Source organism: Plodia interpunctella, chromosome 9 (assembly GCF_027563975.2).
Source record: "Plodia interpunctella isolate USDA-ARS_2022_Savannah chromosome 9, ilPloInte3.2, whole genome shotgun sequence".
Lineage (NCBI taxonomy): Eukaryota > Metazoa > Arthropoda > Insecta > Lepidoptera > Pyralidae > Plodia > Plodia interpunctella.
This window is the reverse complement of record NC_071302.1, coordinates 1,681,914-1,704,635: the sequence shown is the minus strand read 5'-3', so window position 1 is coordinate 1,704,635 and position 22,722 is coordinate 1,681,914. Positions and strand designations below refer to the sequence as shown.

The following is a 22,722-nucleotide window of genomic DNA, read 5'->3' as shown; positions in this document are numbered from 1 at the left end:
GCGCCTAGATATTTTATTCCGTCTTTAATTGAAGCTATAAAATGCACTAAATAATGAACCTATTGAATGAACCTGGGTGTGAATTCGATAAAAATGAGTTGCGCCCGTCATCGCACACGCGCGCGAAAAGTATTATTAGCTTTGAACTTCGCGACACTACGCGATAGGACAGTCCATACGTAAATGCAAATATACATCTGGTATTATAAGAGCGTGCCGCGTCGCGGTGTTTTGTCGCATTTGTTGCTGAGCTAGGATGCCGGGTCGCTTTCCTAGGATTAGTCTCAACATAGAAGTACAATACTCCGTATAAATTAACGTTTAACGATAAGAAAGAGTAACTGCAGAGTTCCTTGCCAGATCCTCACTTGAATTAGCATTCAAAAGATCTACGTTACTAATGGTACAGCTAAAGCCTTTTTGTTTTGCAGTCTTTGCGACGACCTCGGTGGCGTAGTGTTAAAGTGCTTGTCTCTGGACCGAGAGGTCTCGGGTTCGATCCCCGGTCGGGTCAAGATGGAAAATGTACTTTTTATGATTGGTCCGGGTCTTGGATATTTACCTATGTATGTTATAAAATATAGTATCGTTGAGTTATTAGTATCGCATAATACAAGTCTAGAATTTACTTTGGGGCTAGCTCAATCTGTGTGATTTGTCCTAATATATTGAAAATACTTTGTATTTTAACCTCCGTTACGAAATAGGGGGTTTTATCTAGAATACGACGCAACGGATGGTTCAATTCTGATTTAGTTTGTATTTTGAAATTCGACCTGACAAGATACCAATGGATTAATAAAACTATTTAACTATGTTTTTTTTTTAAATAGCTAAACATGTCCCACTTCTGGGCAAAACCCACTCTCTTTCCAAGTATCCCAGTCTCTGGTCTTTTCCACCCGAGACCTTTCTAAGAGAGACAATCATATGGAACTTGAAATGTACTTACTCTTTTATAAAACCACCTGCTCACTGAAGGACTCATATGATGGCACAGTAACAGTGGCGTCATTTAGGTCCATACAATTTGATAAATTTTTCAGCGTGTCATATTTTTGCACGAATTCTTAAATAACGCTTATGTTATAACAATCGAAACCACAATTTTCCACATCAAGCAGCCATTATTCAAATTCAAATAATGTTTCAGAACAATAACGGAAAGGGTTCTTTTGATAAATTGAGGAATTACACTCAAACGGGACAATGCCCACACGTGCAAGCGGAAAACGGACGATAAAATATAATGGAATTACGTTTCAAACGACTATATGACAGCCGTTGGGGTACAATCGTCATTTAAAGCCGACAAAATGAATCGTTTGGACACCCTAATGACCAGATGCCACAGTCAAAAAAACTTCCATACTGGAAATTCACTTGACCACCAGTACGCCAATTTTCCTCTTTTAATTTTTCTCACAAAGATTACGCAGCGCTGAAATCTGACGCTACGGTCAGGTACTTTCCTTGCCAGTGCTTTACAAACTCTCGGAGATAACGCACGTACGCGCGCTCTCAAATTTCGGCGAATTCACTCCCGTTATTCGAATTCGGAACGTAATTTGAATCGGAGTTGATAATGTTATCAAGGAGCTTTGTGGCCAGTTATAAAAACTGATAATTAAAAATATCGTTATTATTCGAGTAAAGTTTGAAAGTGTTGTGATTATTATTTTATTATTCAGTGATTTTAGTGTGGATTTTTTAAAATGTCGAGGCGTGAGTTCATAGCGCTTTCATCGTTGTTCCTACTGTTTTTCGGTGGTGAGATTTTATTCGAATATTTTCCATTTGCGTATCCACGATAAGGGTTCGCGCCATTCACGAATGATTTCAATATTTAACATCCTTTTAAAACTTAAAAGACATTGGATTTTACCAGTGTTGCCGTCATTAATAAATTCCAGGTAGAGCTTTTAAAATGAAAAAGCTTTTCAGGCGTGTCATTACGAAAATCTATATTGAATAGTTTATTGAATATGGGAGCTCGTTTAAATAATATTTTATTTCAATTACAACTGTTCATACAATATTTGATTTATTTACGAAATGTAATTGTTTGCGTGTTTGCTCACGTAAATAAACTCTTAGGATAATATTCCGCTTACTAATAAATATCTTGTTCAAAAATTTATAATGGCTTTATTCCAAGAAGGGTTTAGGCTATTATAATCTTTATATTGATGTTTAGTATAATATTATCCTTACATATAATAAAACGATGCCGCATCTGTCTATGACTGTTTGTATAGACTCGCGATAAACTCAAAAACGACGGCACGGATTTTCATACGGTTTTCACAAAAAGACAATGTCATTCCAAAGGATGGTTTAGGTTTATAATTTATTATGTTTTTACCCGAGCGAAGCCGGACTGCTAGTAATGTATAATTTTAACAGGTTTCACTAATCTTCTTGATCATTTTTCATTAATGTAGGTTCGGCACATCGTGTTTATTCCTTAAATTTATAATTTTTTTAAATTGGCACTATCACCATTGTTATCACAATAAAATTAATAAAATCTAAATTATTTTATTGTGTGATTTAATATTGTTTAACTTCTAACACACCGGAGCTGTCTCTCGGGATTTAGTGCAAAGAGCGGCGGTGAAATATTAGAAAGCAAATACGAATTGTCAATTTCAATTTTCGTTGTTGATTTGCTCACATCTCACAGATTGGAACAGATATAAATTTATTAATAGCATACAAATATACATCACTGAAAATTAACAAATGAAATAAATAAATAAATGAATATATCAGGACAAATCACACAGATTGAGCTAGCCCCAAAGTAAGTTCGATTATGTGATTATTGTGTTATGGGATACTAACTCAACGATAATATATTTTATAACAAATACATATATAAATAAACATCCAAGACCCGGGCCAATCAGAAAATGATAATTTTCCATCATGACCCGACCGGGGATCGAACAAGCGACCTCTCGGTACAGAGGCAAGCACTTTACCACTGCGCCATCGAGGTCGTCAAAATCTGCCACAAAAGGGTACCACTGGGATACAGGATGTAGGAGAACCCCATAAGAACACAGAAGCCTGCGTTGTGAATAAACAATTTATGTTTTATTCTCATGATACAAATCAGTTAGTACCGTCACCATCAACCTACAAACAATTCAACTGCAAACTGACTGCTATAACCACGACATAGAGGTTCATGCAGGGTAACTTAACGTGCTGTTGACTGTACATACAAACAGGTAATACAAAATAGTTCCTATTTATTTTGATACATTATTCTAACATTAAGTATATATATATGTTACGGCTAAACCCCGGAGTGCGGCTACATCTAGGTTTAACCGGCTCGACTTAGGTGCAGCCGGTCTCACTTGGCTAACTTGGTTTAACTATGTGCGTAGTGCGACTTTGCCATTTACATCTCACCATAGAGTCGATTCGTAGCTAACCAATCACAGTGTGCCATTGCGAGGCAACGACAACCACACCGCAATATAATTGGTTCGCTGCGTTTCACTTCGAATCGATTCGAATTTGAGAAGTGAAATGAAAACTAGCACTTCGCCTCAGAAATTTGTTTCGAAAATTTCCAGTCATGTTACGAATATCGGTCACCGAAATTCTAACTCGGCAGACGCGTGAAATATCTATAATTTTTAAATATAAAAAAATTACCATTAAAATACATAAAATATAGCGAAAAATGTGTCAGCAGACAAGAGGTAGGTAGATAGATAAAATCTTTATTTGTAGCCATAACACAAAATACACAACACATATTATTCTTCTTATTAATAACACACACTATACAAATAAGAGCATGTTGCAGCAATACAAAAAGGACACAACTCAACGGTACTATATTACCCGGAGGGCAATACACTGATTTTCAGTTGTGACCTTAAAGTACCTAGATGCGAGCGCGAGGTACACAGACGATGATAATGGGAAGGAAATAATATATAAAGTTAAAATTTGAACAGCGAATAGAAAAAATATATAAGAACTACGTTAAAGTAACTCAGCGACAGCCACCTTTATTAACAGGCTTAAGAGGTCTTCGAATCCTATGTTGATCCTACTCGTAGTTTGTTGATGGTTAAATATAAAGTATCTACTATTTCTACTTGGCCTATATTGTTCTTAATTCGCAGCACGAATTCCTAGGACCTAAGGAGCTTAGATACAAAATCTAAGTCTTCCTATATAAACGATACCGAACTAATATTCCAAGCGTGAATATTCCATTTTCTGTCATAACAAGACAGTATTGTTTTAGGTTTCTACTGAAACAAAAAATATTATGCGTTTTTCTATTTTGTATTATGAAATTAAATTGAATATAGTTTTTAAGGCGGTAGAAAATTTGGAAAATATGTTTCAATAAAATAAATAATAATAATAAATAAATATATATATTATGACAAATCACACAGATTGAGCTAGCCCCAAAGTAAGTTCGAGACTTGTGTTATGGGATACTAACTCAACGATACTATATTTTATAACAAATACATATATAGATAAACATCCAAGACCCGGGCCAATCAGAAAAAGATCATTTTTCATCTTGACCCGACCGGGGATCGAACCCGGGACCTCTCGGTTTAGTGGCAAGAACTTCACCACTGCGCAATTGAGGTCGTCAATGTTAATACTATCTTAATAAAAACAATAGGATATAAATGTTGAAAAGGTTTGTACGAAAAATCCATGCATAGCCGCCGGCGCCGGCCCTTAAGAGAAAAATGGAATACCTAAGGCCAGAACTTATGAATATTTAAACAAATTCTCCATATAAATCTCCACACACGAATTTTCACTCGGCAAGCAAAATGGGTGGAAAAATGTATTTATTTAAATGATACGTTCACATAAGCGGATCTTACGTGTCTCTTCACAAGATTTTCCTCAAACGAAGTGTTATATTTCTTCATGAACATTTTTAATCATGTTTTTGTTACAATTATAATATTTATTGAGGTTGCAAAGACCAACGTACGTGTTAAGTTTTTTAGTCAGATTAGAGATTTTTTTAAATATTTCAATATTTTAACTTTACCCTCACAATACATAATCAAAATCAAAATCAAATCATTTATTCAGAAATTAGGCCTTCACAGGCACTTTTTCACGTCATATTCTAAATTAAATGATGTTTACCAAAGCTACAAACTACTAGCATTTCGGAACGACCACTGCTGAGAAGAAATGCCGAAAGAAACTCATTCAAACAGTGTTGGTCCCTATTATGCCAGAAGGGCTTACCATTTTTTAAATATAAATATTTGACAACATTATGCATGTCTGGAAAAATTTTAACTTATTTTAAAAAGTTGGTGGTTACACTGATAGAGCCTTACGTAATAAAGATAAATTGTCTGTCCCCGGGTATCGGTTGGCCAAAGTTAGAACGTCTTTTGTTGGGAACTGTATCCGTTTTTATAATAAATTGCCTAAATGAATTCTTGATTTGCCGGACATAAAAATTAGAAATAATATAAAAGAAGTACTTTGTAAAAAGGCATATTACAAGTCTGTTGATTATGTGAACGACAATAATATTATATATATATATATATATTTTTGTGTGACAATTTTATTTTTATTTATTCATTCAAATTTTGTCATTTTTAATAATGATGTAAATTCGTCCTCCTAATTTTTAATATATGTATAAGACTTATATTTGTTAATTGACGTCCTTGGAGAAAAGGCTGCGGTGAAGTTTGTTGCGCCGCTTCTTCTTCACCTGCGCTTTGGAAGCCGGCAGTAGACTTAGTTTAAGTAATTTTTTTGACGTCAATAAGAGATGTATAATCATCCTAAATTGATTAAAGAATTTTGAATTTGAATTTACAAAAATGACATTTTTGACAAAAGCTTTTATTGTCGTGAGAGAGATCTGTGGTCGAAGTGCGGATTCGCATTTCACTTCTCACCATCGAATCGATTCGAAGTGAAAAACAGCGAACCAATCATATTGTGCCGTTGTGACGCAACGACAACCACACTGCAATGTGATTGGTTCGCTGCGTCTCATTTCGAATCGATTCGATGGTGAGAAGTGACATGCAAACCCGCACTAACCGCTTCCTATTCAACACGTGAGGCTGTTTGAGCCATGCACCACCTCACGCAGCATTTTGTGGCTCCGTTGGTTTGATGACGAGCGTTAAAGTACGTCCAAACTTCATGTAATTACCACATTGTTTGGCGTTGATCCGTCGACGGACTGACCAAAAGGGCATGGCTTAGAACAATCTTTCAGGGAAAAAATTAATAAATTAGAATGGACATGCCATGAAGAATCGCCGAAAGCTGAGAGCAAAATTTGTTCCTTTAAAAACTGGTGTCGGGCCCTTGCAGGTTACCCAAAGTGAATTAATATCGAGATCGAAGCGCAAACAAGCCTCAATTTGTGGAATTAAATTAAATTTGGCGCGACTCCAGGTTACTTTGATGATTTTATGTTCCGAAAGGTGATATTAATATTGAGTTTGGAACAAAAATTACGAGAATTCTCTCTCATTATCTCTCTCATGTTTCCGTTGCTTTCAGGGCTGTGAAGCCGTGAAGCCCAATGTGTGCATCACTAAATAGTATAAAACAGTTGTTTTCCGCTGTCTGTCTGTTCTTATGTATGCTTAGATATTTTTAAAACCACGTAATGGATTTCGTTTTTGTAACAGATATTGTGATTCTCGAGAAACGTTTAGGTACCTCTATAACTTATTACGGTTACCCGAACGATGTCGGGACGACCTGCTAGTAATAAACAAACCTTACTTAATTTTGAAGATTCAGCAGTTATTTTACGATCGGCCGCTTGCTTGGCGTCAATCCTCTATGGGAATTATATAGTTGCCTTTGCCTATCGTTTTCTTAGCTGTTCGTCGACGGGTTTATATAGATGGAATTGTAAATGTTACTAGGGCGGGGACAACACGCCTCAATTAATGTAATAACAGTGGGATCATTATCAAAACAAAGGATAACAAAACCTTTCTTGAAAGACAGTACAAATTAAACAATTGTGGTAACAATGTAATGTAAATAGAATTAAATGTAATGCAGAGTACAAGTCATATTTTTATCAATTTTCTAACCTTATCGTCTACCCTATTAATATTTTTGAATAAATAAATATATAAGGACAAATCACACAGATTGAGCTAGCCCCAAAGTAAGTTCGAGACTTGTGTTGTGGGATACTAACTCAACCGGGCCAATCTAAAAAGATCATCATGACCCGACCGGGGATCAAACCCGGGACCTCACGGTTCATAGGCAAGTACTTTACCACTGCGCCACCGAGGTCGTCGTATGAATAATAATAAAAAGTTGCAACATCTTTACAAAAGTATATTTAATTTACATTATATTTAACACACATTACGTTTATATTGCATTTTCATTTGAAATTGAATTGAAATAATTAATTAAAACGCATTGATAAACATAGGGACCGTTATTATCACTTCAAACAAATTAGTGTGGAAAGTGTATGAAAATACATTTTATTAACAAAATCCGTGAGAACAATGCATAATAAAAATTTGCACTTATTTATAATCCATTTGAATATAATCATTTTTTGTACGGGTAACGTTTAGGTACCTAGGTACTTATAATAATTTTATTCAACAAAATTTTAGCAACGGTGTTAGTGGAGTTCTATCCATCTCTCTCTATCTTCAGCTATCGTTTTGACCTCTCTCCCTCATCACCTTACTTTCTCCTTTATTTAGTCCTATAAGAGTCATATAGTACTATTGAAACAGATATACTATATGGCTGTGCCTCTTAGGAGTTAATTTTCAAAGTACATTATCACATAATTCATTTACTTGAAATTTATTGACATCCCAAAAATTATAATAGCTTCGAAGAGAAGCGACGCCTATTTCAATATAAAAAGCTTTCAATATTATCATTTGCAAAATATGTTTACGCAGCCTTGAATATACTTAATGTAACTGGATATTATGAGGATAAAGGTAGGCTCTCCTGGAGTACATTTTGATTAATGTACTCGCGTAGCTGCCAGAATCCCAATGGGAGCAGTCAATTTAAAAAATTGTCTCCTCTTTAGACCTATTATGGGATAAGTAACTTACCCAACGGGTAAATGTATTCCTGGAATTGTGTATTCTCATGAGAATATAGAAAATATGATTGCCAAATCCCTACATGTGATAAGTTTTATCACTGCTCTGGATTTTACTCGCGGCTTCATCAGCGTGAATTCTAAATAAAAGATCAAAGACCTGTAAGTCACTTTATGGCATAATCTTCTGGACTGGTAAAATTTATTTGAATTGTATTCGTATAGTCTCACTTCAAATATTTTATACTATTCTAGTAACAAAGTAATCGTACCGTATCGTTAAAAGGGTGAATTTTCGAGCGTTTTCACCGCCGTCATTACCCTTCAACAAAGACAAGGAACTTTTTACTATACTAAGATTTTAGAATGGTTCTTTATTTTGAAGGCGTTCAAAATGCTCGAAAATTCACCTAAATGCGCGATCTTCTTATAGAGTATTAACGTCGACGATCTTAATTTTTACTCGTCTGTCTGACGTGGCTGCAGTTTATTAGGGTGACCCTTTTACCCTAACAGGGTGAGTATATTAGCTACTCCACTTGAAACTGGCTCATGTGTCGCCATAAAAACAAGAAAATGAAGTTTTTCTACCCACCTTATTTTGCTCTTAACAATCTTAAACTTTTTTTATTTAAATTTAATTGTACAAAATATAATTTGAAAAGTACAAAACGTGGATTTAATGCTAAAAGCATCTATCAAACAGTCAACCATTGGGTCATACAGAGAATGCATGTGTGGTCACTTATAATTTGATATATATATATTGATTGAAATTATTCGTACTGAAGAACTGGAATCATCTTAATAAAAAAAATCACATACAATTTTAACTTCTTTCTCGAAATTCGTACATATTTTTTTCTTCATTTTTCTCAGTACCAGTGTCACCACAGAAATGTTGCCGGCCGGTTACTTTAATATAAACTTTTTAATAGTTTGAATTTTATAATGGTATCCATTTAATTGTACCTAATTAATAATATATATAAAACTGCATGTTTTCGCGCAAAACGTGAAAACTACTGGTTGGAATTTATTGTGGTTTTCACAGACGAACATAACATCTGGTATTGGTTTAATCGCGATACCTTTCTTAAGACCCGATTTTTGATAATAATAAATTATATAGAGTACTAAAAATAGATTAATAGGTATAATAATTGTAATTCTGTAATAATATTTAATTCAGATTATATTTTTAGATACATTTCATCTAGAATATCAGTCAACTTCTGTAAAATGAGTGACAGTATTAATGATTGCCAACACAACGATGCTATAACACTATGCCGTGACAATACATTCGCCGACACTGATTGTCGCGTCAAAATGAGTGCTTGCTTCAGTGATGATGATAATATATTCGATTATTAAGGGTAACTATGAAAAATATTTACAAATTATAGTATTTTTGGCTCGGGCTAAATAATTCTCTATGCATTTTATGTGCTAAATAATATTTTTAAATTATTAATCGAAATCTATCCGATTTTGCGTGATGAACATCCTCACACACATCCAGACTTGACTACTAGTATTAAATTTTGCATATGAATAAATAATTCGCATAAGGTACATAGAGATTTGTTTTACGACTTTTGTCTAAACGTACAAAATTTTTAATTTTTTTAGTTTTAATGTCGTTTCTATAAAACGTTAACTCTATGTCCGATTACGCTACATAACGCTACTCATTGATTTGATATTGATTTATATCAATAGATTATTATTTTCATTAGCAGATTACAAATAGATATATAATATATATGTAGATATGTATACTCGTAACTGTAGAAATTTAAGAAATAACAAGTAAAATTTAAGTTTAAATTGTTTTATTATACAGTTATACATGTATATTATATATGTAGATATGTATACTCGTAACTGTAGAAATTTAAGAAATAACAAGTAAAATCTGCTTTAAGTTTAAATTGTTTTATTATACAGTTAAACATGTCTTACATCCTATCGTGACAATTTTAATATTTTTTTCAAAACCTCATTATTATTTTCAAAATATGCATTAAGTAGCCAACCGTTATGTACCTACCATGTTCGCAATGATAATGATATTCCCCTTAAGTTAATAAAGGAAAATTCGTCGCCTCATTTTGAATTAAATCCAAAATTCGCTAAATCTGAGACTGTTTTTTTAGGTCCGATATTAATAGAACTAATATTTCCATTCCATTTTAGAATTTTCTCTAAGTTCGTTCGACGGTGCGTGGACGAGTGAACAGGTATATAGAGTGTGATTTTAATATAACTGAATATTCCCATCCAGATGGTAAATATTTAAACGATTTTAGGGTTTCGTAGGTATAAACGGATCCTATAAGGTTTATATGATCTTTTCGTTGTCCGTCTGTCCGCTTAAAGAAAGTTGCACTTAATGAGCAAATTTGAGAAATCTTTTTTCAGCTGTATAAAAATATAGTTTGTTAGTTAGTCAACGCGGTCATAAAAATAATAAATATAACTATTTATGTCCTTTGCGATTTCACTTTTAGTTTTAAAATTCACTTGTGATTTTACAACCGGCCGTTTGTCTGACATCAATACACCATGGGAATATAAGATACACGAATCCTTACCGATGCTTAATTTAAAATCGACTCATCTCATCGACTTTGTACAATATTGTGAAAGGTATCTGAAGTATTTGGTACTCCTGTACGAAGCCAAAAATATTTTGAGGAAATTACCGGGAGATTTCATTTACAAAACACGTTCTGGGATAATTAAAGATTTTTTTAAATTAAAACCAATACAATTTACGTTAAATTAAATTAATTAACGTTAAAATTAACGTTCACTGTTTACTTTTAATTTGATTGTGAATTAAAATTTAATGAAAGAAAATTAAAATATAAAAACCAGTTAGGTTTTTATATCCGTGGACGTGATTAAATTCTCTAGTCTACAAGATAGAATTCGGATAAAATTTAAGAAAGATTATGGATTAGTAAACCCAGGAACGGAAGAGTGTTTTGTGTGACAAGGGTGATCCTAAATTTCATGACGTCACATTTTGAAATAAAGAATTTAAAAAATAAACGTAAATCAGAAAAAATCTGTCAGACACAGAGAAAGTTCAAGACTTATGTTATATGGGGTACTAATTCGACGTTAATAGAGACACAAAAGAAAAATTATTTCAATTTAGTTAAAACAAATACTTATTTCTAATATCAAAAACAAATAATTAGAAAAATATCAGATCTGACTAGATGGAAATTACAATTTTGAAAACTAATTTTATTAGAAAAATTGTATAGTAATTAATAAAGTTATATATCAAGTTCAGTGAAATATGTCAATTAATATATATGTATATACATGGAACTGTTTGAGACGATAATAACGATGTGCCGCCGCTAAAACACTTACCATTTAAGACTCAAATATAAATATAAACAAATTCAAATAAAGTTACATTTTAGCAACAAAATTATAGTATACAATTTCATTTGTAAATTTACAGTTCAAGAATACTCTGACGAAATTAAATTGGTTATTACGTACTAACTTACTTTATTGACCAATCGGCCTCAACAATGAAAGTGTTCTTCAAGCAAAAATAAAGCCACAAAGTCGTTCAGGGTTTATGATACGACAATAAAATATAAATCTATGTTTAAAATATACTAAACCTAAGCATACCTATGACTCTCTACTGCTCTTATGAGCAATAAAGCAAAAATATAGTGGGCAGTTTTCTCTGACCTCATGTGTAATATGACTTCTAAAATACGGGCATAAAATAATTAAAATACAGAATTTATGCTTTCTTCATTATGCTCATATATACCGCCATATTCTCTTTGTATAAAGATAAAACTTTCAGTAAAATTAAAAATAAACTTTTCTATGTTGATTCCATTTAAATAAATGTAAATGAAATTACAGAAGTTAAGATATACAATTATATTTATTTTAACGGCCTAGCGCGAATCTTTATTATTGTAGCTGACGTTTTAACGACCTTGCAATCGCCAGAATGGAGTATTTGTGGTTTGAAGTTGTGAGCGTTTCAAACAACAGACGTGGATTGAAATCACAATCACAAAGCCTTTATTGTACTTTGTGTGGAGTGAAGCATGTCAGTCTCCACTTTTCACTCTCTGATGTTAACCTATCAGTTGCTTCCTTTTTATCCATATCCTGTCTAACGCACTCAGTCCATCTCTTCTTCGGCCTTTCCCTGCTTAATTTTTCATTCAATAAAAAATCAGTAAACTTTTTCCATTCAATGTAAATTCTTAATATAAGTGTATCAATCGAATTTAGCCGTTGGAACTTCAGAAACTATTTAAGCCAAAACAGACATTTCATTGACCGAGCGAGCGGTTCGGTTCAGTCGTTTTTGATATATTCTCAATTTTCTAAAAATTTATTGTGCTCGCTAGGCCTAAGTTCGCGGCGAATAACTAGATGTTTGCCGCGAACTTACTACCTATTGTAAGAATTTACTAACTTCTTCCCGCGCTGTACAGTCAACAGCACATAGTTATCCTGCATGCATCTCTATGACGCAGTAATAGCGGCGAGTTTGCAATGAATTTGGGTAGGTTGATGTGCTGTTGACTGTACTAAACTATGGAATAAACTTAACTCAGGTGTTCCTATAATTTCGACATTGGGTCTTTTGAGAAAAGTCTATCGCTTTATTAGTCGCCAAGGCATCAGTGACCCTTATATCGAGTTGCCGGTGTGTCGATTGATGTTTGCTTACTATCAGGCGACCTGCATGCTCATTTATACTATGTCATTATATATTTATTAATTATTATTACATATTTATTTATTATGACAATTTATCATAAAAAATAGTAATTAATTGTCAACTACACATCTGTAAACGTTATATTTTAGAAGCTTTGTTTGACTTGTACTATAGGATTACCTATTGTTGGGATAGACTCCGGTTCTACATGGCTGTAATTTAATTCCCCGGTTATGTATCCCTAGTGCCGCATACTGTAACGTAGTATTTTTCTGTTTCTTGAATTATTATAGAATGCGTTTTACGCTATAGTCTGACCGACCGGAAGCGTGTGGTTCCGCCCTAGGATATCACCATTATATCCTCCACGTGGATGTCATTCGGGGCGACTAAGGGGCACACAGCCTAGGCAGATGACAGGCAATAACAGCATTGCCAAGGAGGGTTGACGCCAGAGGGTCTTTGTAGAACTTCACTGACTAGATATATGATTTTTTATAAATAAACTTGACAATGACAGACTGGAGAAAAAAAAAAGGATTATCGAATAGGGACGGAATGCTGGACGAGACGCGGACCAAGACTGACGACGACTGAGATAATATAAAAAAAATACAGCATTGTCTCTTATTTGGAGTGACGCCCCTTCAAATATATATCCCGGGGACAAGGTCTAAGAATGTGGCCTTCCGAATCATGGACGAGATAGTATGTGATTTTGGTCACCCATCCCACCACTGTGAATATTGCTTAACTAAGATTATCATAAAACTAACTAATCGGGTCGTCTCCAGAAATAACAATATTTTTCATTAACAAAATCTCAATCGAAAGTCTGACGTTAATTAAGTCTTCTTAGAAATTACTCCAATTAAGAGTTAATTAGATACTATTAAGGATTATATAGAAATATCTAAAATCAAGCGCGTGGCCTAGTTCCTTCAACCTTGCCTTGGACAACGAGATGCCCGATCGAGCTTAAGTATGCGAGTCTGTACTACTTTATAACCAAGACACAGCGAACCTCATATTGCTCCATTGTGACGCAACGACAACCATACTGCAATGTGATTGGTTCGCTCCGTCTCACTTCGGATAGATTCGATGGTGAGAAGTAAAATGCAAACCAGCACTAACCACTCTGATGTTAAGCTCATCTAATATGGAAACATTTGTGCGAAATTCCATCCATGACACTCGAAGCATCCTTCGCCAACACCACATTTCCAGCGCGTCTAGCTTTTTCTTTTCGATATCTCGCAGCGGGGCGTTGCAGCAAGTGTAATGGACACTTTTGCGTTAGGTACGATTCGGGGCGGCTTTTTTGACTTGATTAATAATGATCATATTATATTTATTCATATTGTATTGACTTAAAATTTAGTAATTTTATTTTAATTAAATAACATATTTTGATAAAGTTATTTGTTTTTTGTTTTTCAAACCGTTTCTTATAATCAATTTTTGCCCCTTGACGACAGGAGGGGAAATAAGAAGATATTATAAATTGAACGTAGACACGTGTATCTGTTTGTTTATCGGTGATATAATAATAGTTAAACGGCTGAACCAATTTTGATCTAGTTTTTTTTTTTCTGTTTGAAAGAGAATTTAATAGAGAGTCTCATCTAGTCTTATCATTACAAAAGTCTGCCGTTGTAAATATATTATATATTTATTTTATTGATTTATTTATTTTTCATGTAATAAATATCTTTTTTGCAACACAGCAATGCCCCGTGTTTTTTCCTGTAAAGATATTTGGGGCGTAGATGATAAAATGATTTATTCCCAAAGAGTCTTGCGCAATTGTTTTGGGACGAAATGAGAAAAATACAAGGCGATCTTACACATGTCAAAGCTGTGCAAAATAATTACTGATAATGGACAAAAACATGAAAAAGAAACGTAAAATTATTGCCAATTATTCACAACTAGGTTATAAATAGAAATAATAAAGGTAATAAATAGAAATAATAAACCTGCTGCGTCCTGGGGGTTTCTCTCCTAAAAAGTAGCCATGAATAGCATTATATGCATTATATTCCACTGTACTGAATTTGTTAAAAATGTAGTACATTTAAAATGTGATTTAGTAAGGAAAATCACAACCTCACTACACATATCCAAGCATTCGCATTTATATTAGTGGAACTTTTTAAGCGTACCCTGAGCTTCAGGGCATCACAGCCTAAAATGGAACTGAAAGTACACGATGAAAGAAACAAATCTTACAACTACCTCAATAAGAAGGAACACGCGCGATAAATAATGGTTTTGATACACTCTCACTCACGTTTTTTACATGATTGTGTTTCTAAACATGACATCAATAAATTGTGTAGACAACCCTCATTTTTTCCGTCTGTTATGTAAAAATTAATAGAGGATAGAATTAACACTTTGTAAAAAATAATAAACAATAATAAGAAGTAGTTTGTAATCTAAGGTCCATCATTGTTTGATCAAAATAGAGGTATTTAGATACTGTATTATAATATTATGAAGCGTCGGTGGTCGAAAATTGTGTTTGTTTGTCACCTATTCACGCGTTGTGTGCTCAACCAATCTTCTTGTTTGAAATAGCAAAATGTTCATTTATTACCCAAAATATAAGAAAAGAGTTCTATTTTTAAACATCTAGTTTTCGGATAAAATTATTTGAACGTGTAAATGTTATTTTCAATATTGTACAGTTTTAAATCGGTACCTATTTATCATTTTAGTTAATTTCATACAGGTGATCCTTCTATACCAAAAACATTTTGTACGACCGGGAAATAAGTAAGAATATTCTTTGCATGTCACCAGCAGACGCTTTTGAGTGGCCCTATGGCTATATTAAAATGGTATATTGTTTGTCCCTTACCATTATCTTCGAGTGTGTTTGTTGTCTCTTTCGCACCCTCTCTCTTAAATTGAGGGTATTATAATGTCGTTATTTTCTTGACTTATACGCCTGTTAACAGTGAGTTTAATGTTAGATTAAACTTAATCGCTCGTAAAGCAAGAAGGAATTATTTTTGTTTAACAAATTTAAGTATTATTGAAAACGTAATCTATTGTGATTTTATACGATCTGAGCGTAAGCAGCTATATTATAAATCTTGTGTTGTGTTAAGTCACAGAGAACATTACATGGTAATGTCGACTTTAAACTGCTTACCGTCGCAGATTACGTGTGGGTTGCACCGTTAACTGTAACGAATGTACGCCATTTTGTCTAAACAACAGCGGAGTGACGGTTAAAGTCAACGTTAAATTTTACAGTGTAACTCACTTTAAATGAAATTTTATATCACTTCATAACTCTTAAAAAACACAAGTTTTAACTTATATTTTTTATATAACATTGTAGCCCGGCTTCGCTCGGGTAAAACATAATAAATTATGTACACCTAAACCTTGAGGATCTACACTATCTATCGGTGAAAACCGCATGAAAATTGGTGTAATCGTTTTTCAGTTTATCGCGAACAGTCAGACAGACAGACGCGGCAGAGAGCTTCGTTTTATAGTATGTAAGGATGAAATAATTATACTTATTAAAACACGATGGGTAATTTTAATAAATAACCCCTATGTTGCGATTAGAGTATAACATAAAAGTACATACAATATACTTTTATATTATACTAAGTACAGTTTGACGTAATGCGTGAAGTTATGAACTTTCCAACTTCTTCAGTTTTAATTTTAATGTATCTCGGAAACTTTCCGCCATGAGAATAATTGAAATTAATTCAATTTCTTTATGCATTTTGCAACAATAGATTATTGTGTTCGGTGGGTATATGTCTGTACAACATGTCATGTCATGTCTGAGATATTGTAGAAAAACAATTATGGGGAGTTTTTAAAGACTACTAGAAGCCAAAATATTTTTTTAGAACTGATGTCTGACTGTATGTTTGTTCGCGCATCACGCAAAATCTGCTGGATGGAATTTGATGCGGTTTTTACACTTGAATAGCGGAAGGTCTAAATTAAAATCTGTTATAGGTTTCGTCGCAATACGTTGCTCCGGCTCCACCCATTCTAAATTCTATTAAAATCGGCCCAGCTATTAAAGCGTGACACACAGATACATTTTAGCATTTATAATATTAGTATAGAAGTATATACATATTATCAGGCAATAAAAAAAAAAATGTTTACACGCAAAAGTTTGTGTGAAAATGCATTGGATAAATATGGAATTTTCTCGAATGTGTTAAGTGGCAAACATGGTAAACTTTTGCGGGCAAAGCACACTCTTTTCAAGATGATTTTCTGCGACGTTTGAGTTGAATTTAACTTAAAGGTACAATGTAACAACCTGTTACGTGATAACATGGGTTTATCCCCGACAACGTGGACTTAAGATATGCAACTTTAGAATTACGTGTATTGTGTCAACGTGACAAGTTGCAATTGTACCGCAATTATCATAAATGCGAAAGTTAGTTTGATTATTGGTTACCTCTTCACGCTCTATCTTCTAAACCGATCTTCTTGAAATTTTGCATACATGTAGTTTGAAATATGGAGAAGGACAGTGTATCTTTCATCCCGGAAAAATAACTGTTCCCGTGGAAAATTAACGCGGACGAAGCCGCGAGCAAAAGCTAGTAATAGATAAATTAATAATGCGTAATTTTTTCATAGAATAAAACAGAACAAGGGTTACAACCTATTAACAAAGGGTGCTTAAGTACAAATACTTAAATACTTCTATTTGTAAAATAATTCAAATAATATTAATACCGCCAAAAACTTTTTCATGTAAAATAGTTGTCAAGACGAGTATAGTTTGCTTCATAAACTCAACACTTTATTTAAAATGTATGAAAAAGTGGTCAGACCAAGATTCTTGACATATGCGCCCTAACTTTACCATACCTAACTTCACATACTTTACATTCTAGTTAAAACGTGTAGCTTGGCCGTTTCGTTACTCTAGAAATAACTAATGCCTATGAAATCTTTGTAATGGCAGCAAATAATAAAAACTAGTACGAAAGGCTCGTTTTTAGACCTTCGGTCATAAATGATCCAGAAAACTTTGCCAAATAAGTTCCGAAAAATATTCAGTTTGGATGAAAAGCCCACCAATAAAGTTGCAATCAGAATTCGGTATTCGACGGCCATATCACCAATTTATTTAACTTGTAAGTTAGACAACTCGAGGGACAAAAGTTACAAAGTAACTTGAGTAATGAAAAAACTTGACCCGATGACCACTGTTAGTGATGGGGGTATTCCCACATTACTATATCGGGAATATTTCCCGAAATAGAATTGTTCTCTTGGGAATATTCATGGAAACAAACAGGAAAGGAGAACATACGTTATAATGAGGAATGTCCCTTTAACCATTAATAATATATATTTTTTGACAAATATTAGAAAATAGTGCTTACCATTGGGCAAAGCTTTTTTTGCCAGAAACGTAAAATTACTTAAAATATTTCATACTAATATTTGCCAACTAAGTGTACAATAATGGTCTTAAAATTATTACATATTAAAAGCGTTTCTATCAAAATAAGAAACTTTCGTATATTATAACAAAAATCGCATGTTTCTAGCCTTTATATTTTTTCATTCGACGAAACTTTGGGAAATTTCCCATTTATGAATGGGAAATGTTACAACCTTGGCCAATCGATCTACGACTGTCGTAAAATGTTCGCTTTTTTGTTACAAGTCGACCCTGATTGGTAATAAATTCGATTTATTTACAGTGTGTTACGTGACTCATTGAAGAAATATAAAAATGTTTTTCTCAACTTTTTTATGACAAAAATTTAAAAAGCAGTTTGTTAACATTTGTACGGCATGAAGCTAATATAAAATTTAAACACAACAATAAAATTATTTTGATAGTAAATATGTAGTAGTAGATATTACGAAGGGGCGCAGAAAAAGTAGGAGAGCGGAGCCTGTGTTCCAACGTTTAATGGCCAAGGAAGTAACCGGGATACCTGAAACGAGAAAGAGATTTTCTTAAATGGAATGAAGGCAAGTCAAGCATTTTGGCCTTACAATTCTGGAAGTAATCCAAGTTCAATATTTTGATGAATCCCGTTTTATTGGACCAATTTGTTTGCTCAGTAATATAATATTATTTTGTTTTAAAAATAATTATTATTTAGAGGACAGGTCCATAGTCCGGAGATGCTTGCGAAGATGCAGTCGCTAGTACACAATGAGTATGTGTTCGCGCGGCGCCAGCCCGCTCTGTTTGACGTTCCAGTCGCTAGAACCAATTTACTTAAGTTTGCTCCCTTGTCACGAGCTATAAGGATTGTTGACACTGTAGCTAATGAAGCAGATGTTTTTAATGACAGCCTGTCAAAAATCATGGTTGTCGTTCGGTAATACGTGGAATCATATTATATGTATCTTACTTGTTTATATACCTATATATTTTATGTAATACCCATTATATATACCTATTCATGTACTTATAACATTGCTTTAGTGTCATTACTGTTATGATGTTATAAAGTTTTAATAAATAATAAAAAAAATTCCCGCATTTTCCTGTACTGTTGGTAATAGACAGGAAAAAGTAGAGATTCTCAATGACAGGTGTCTGTTATCCCTTACAAATAAAAGGCACTTGCTGTCAATAAAATGTATGCTAATAAAATTATTGATAGATTGTCAACGTCCATATTATGTTAAATCACAAGAATTCTGAATTCTGAAACTCCCACACGAGCGAACTCGCGGGCTAACACTATAATCAACAAACAAAATGATTGTCGAAAATAAATAAATATATTAGGACAAATCACACAGATTGAGCTAGCCCCAAAGTAAGTTTGAGACTTGTGTTATGGGATACTAACTCAACGATACTATATTTTATAACAAATACATATATAGATAAACATCCAAGACCCGGGCCAATCAGAAAAAGATCATTTTCCATCATGACCCGACCGGGGATAGAACCCGGGACCTTTCGGCTCAATAAAAAATGCTTAACTTCCAGAAAAATGTGTAATTTCGCACGTGATAACGACACACAATGAATTCAAGATCGAACCAAGCGTTAATTCGGTTGATGCGAATTCAAATGAATAAAAACAGGTGTTTCCTTTGTGTCTTTCTAGGTGTAAATTAAAAAAAAATAGTAACACGGCTTTAATCCACTATCACATGAGAAATCTACATGAGAAAATTGACAATTATGATTTTATTAGCTTTTGGGCGCGGGTTCGCCCGCGTGAACTTGAAATATACATGATTTTCATACAAACTTTTACCCTCCCGATTTTTGAAAAAAAAAAAGAAGTAGCCTGTATTTGAACGGGGTCTTTAACTACATGCATACTAAATTTCATCTAAATCGATCAAGCGGTTTAGCCGTGAAAGCGGAACAGACAGACTGTCGCATTTATAATGTTAGTATGGGAGTATGGATAATTATATTATAACTATTATCATAAAAAGCACCTAATTATTTGAAGATTTTAAAGAACCATTATTTAACCGGTCAAAGAACTTTTGAGTAATGTATTTCTAGGAAATAATTTAAAAGAAATGGCGCCGCCTGCAGGGACTACTATCAGTTTAAATGCATTTATTTACAGCCATCATTTGCATATTTAGAATAGCATTTTAAATATTTAATTTCAAGATTCGCGTTTCAACAAAAAATATTGTGATTTCTGTAAATAGGCAGGTTAGTGATTACATATTATGAGGCGGGATTATAACCCGACGCGAAACGGAGAGCGATAATAAAGCTAAATGTGATGCGTGTATCAAGATGTTTTTTGATAAGTCTTAGATGACATGTGTTCCTAGAAAATATTATTTCTTTAATGACGTCGATCCAAAAATCATTTCATTTCTATGTTGGGTTTTTGTCGTGTTTCACGTACAAATTTTCACTGTCATTCGTTGACATATCCCTTCATGGGATAAGTCGGTCATTGTATATTTACCTTCTCGTTGTGTAATATACTTTTTAGTTATGCTCTTTTTTATTACAAACAAATATATTGCTGCAAATACTAGCCGGCCGTCCTGGTTCGCGCGGATTTATACATAATCTATACTTTTATTAGAGAGAGTGTGTTTGGGAGTTTGTGAATTTGTATGTTTGACGCGGGTAATCTCCGAAACTACCGAACCGATTTCAAAAATGTTTTCACCATTCATATTTTAATATGCCCACGGAAGCGAAGCCCCGGGCAACATCAAGTAAATAATATTTTAGTGCAGTGCAGTAGTTTTTGAGTTTATTACGAACAGACAGACAGTCGCGGCAGAGAACTTTGTTTTGTGTAATATTTAGGATTTTATAATATGTAAGTAATCTAATATCTCAATAAATCCTTTTTAATTATTAATTAGTTATAAAAGGGCATTAATTGTAAAGCGGCAAATTTCAATATTCAGTAAATCCGAAATCTCAATTCGTAGCTCCTTTTCTGAATAAATTATATCAAGAAGTTCATCCCCATTGTCCCCGTAATGATTTTATACAATTACCAGCGTTTCTTCTGCCCTTGCAAATTACAGCCAATTTGGTCTTTCGTCTTTGTTCATCATTTACGCGAGATTAATATTAACGAAATTTGCGTCTAATGCTGTCCTATTTGTTTTCTACTAGCTCTATCCTCGGACTTCGTTCTCATGGTAATTTGAAGATAAAATGTGCTATTTCAAATCAATAAAAAAAAAAAAAAATAAAACAAAATCTTTTATTTGACACGATTGTAAGTATCGTATTTTGATGACCATTTTATTAGCTTAGATAACTGATGGGCAATAATGCATTCCCAAGAAGGAAATAGCCAGGCGGCCGGTTATAAAATCACAGCCGATTCTTCAGGACGTTGTAATTATTTGCAGAGATGTGGTTATCATCTGATCAAATCTGATCAACAGTAGATCTTGCGTAATAGGATAGTTGCTTGTGTATAGAATTAAATGTAAATAAATGCATTGACATAATTAAATTAAAAAATGTCACTTTCATTAATTCATCACATTTTATTCAAGTCGCCTAAAGGCATCTGACATGACTTTTACGACTACTTACCGCCATCTAGTGGCAGGTAGTTGCATACACACTGGTGACCTAAACTGTCCACCAGTGTGCAGGTTTCCTCATGATGTTTTCATTCACCGCAAGCAATCTATGCATAATACTATATATGAGTCAGATTGGCATAGAAACTCATATGTAGGATACGAACCATTACACCACCACCGCTTCACCTTCATTAATCAGTTTTAGTATAGCAGAAAAAAATGCGCCCACATACAAGTCCTGTATAAGTATTTTTTGTCTTTGACACATGTTAAAAAATATCTGATTTGACGTGTTGGCAATTACTCTATTGAAAAAGTTTAGTTGTATTTATACCTATACCAAATTCTGAACGAAAAATTAAAATTTTCCAAACCAATACCTACAATATTTTTCTGTCTCAGCCGAGCGTTTTCTTTGTTTCTTCCCAGCCGTAGACCGTCCGTCAGAACCCCTTGGTCGGTTTTTAAAATTTTTCTTTTCCACTTGGCACAATCTTTCACATTTTTTTTTTCAGATCAACTATTGGGTTTGAACAACAAATTGGTGAATGGCATAGTCATAACAACATATTACTGATATGAGTTCAGTTTGAAAACTTCGTGTTCTGAAGTAATAAAGACAGATTCTGCTGATGCAGGATGTAGCTGTCTCATTCAAATATTTGCCTCTTAAGGATATTAATTACAAAACTTTAACACTGCTCAGAGATATAGAAAATAAATTACTTAACTGTCAAAGGCTCTCCTTGAGCGAAGAAAGGAGACCGTTCTTCTTCAGTCATATTTAATTATAATCCTATAACTAGGTGCGTCGTAGACCTTCGCTTCCGCGGGAATTTCG

At 33.6% G+C, this 22,722-nt stretch overlaps 1 protein-coding gene across 1 annotated transcript in view; it reads left to right on the top strand.

Moving 5' to 3' along the window:
* The first annotated feature begins 1,499 nt into the window (after positions 1–1,499).
* LOC128672342 (uncharacterized) overlaps positions 1,500–22,722 on the top strand; it is a 53,015-nt gene continuing 31,792 nt past the window's right edge. The window contains exon 1 of the mRNA XM_053749439.1: positions 1,500–1,770. Coding sequence (XP_053605414.1) covers positions 1,716–1,770 — 55 coding nt within the window. The 5' untranslated portion in view covers positions 1,500–1,715. The remainder of the gene's footprint in view (positions 1,771–22,722) is intronic.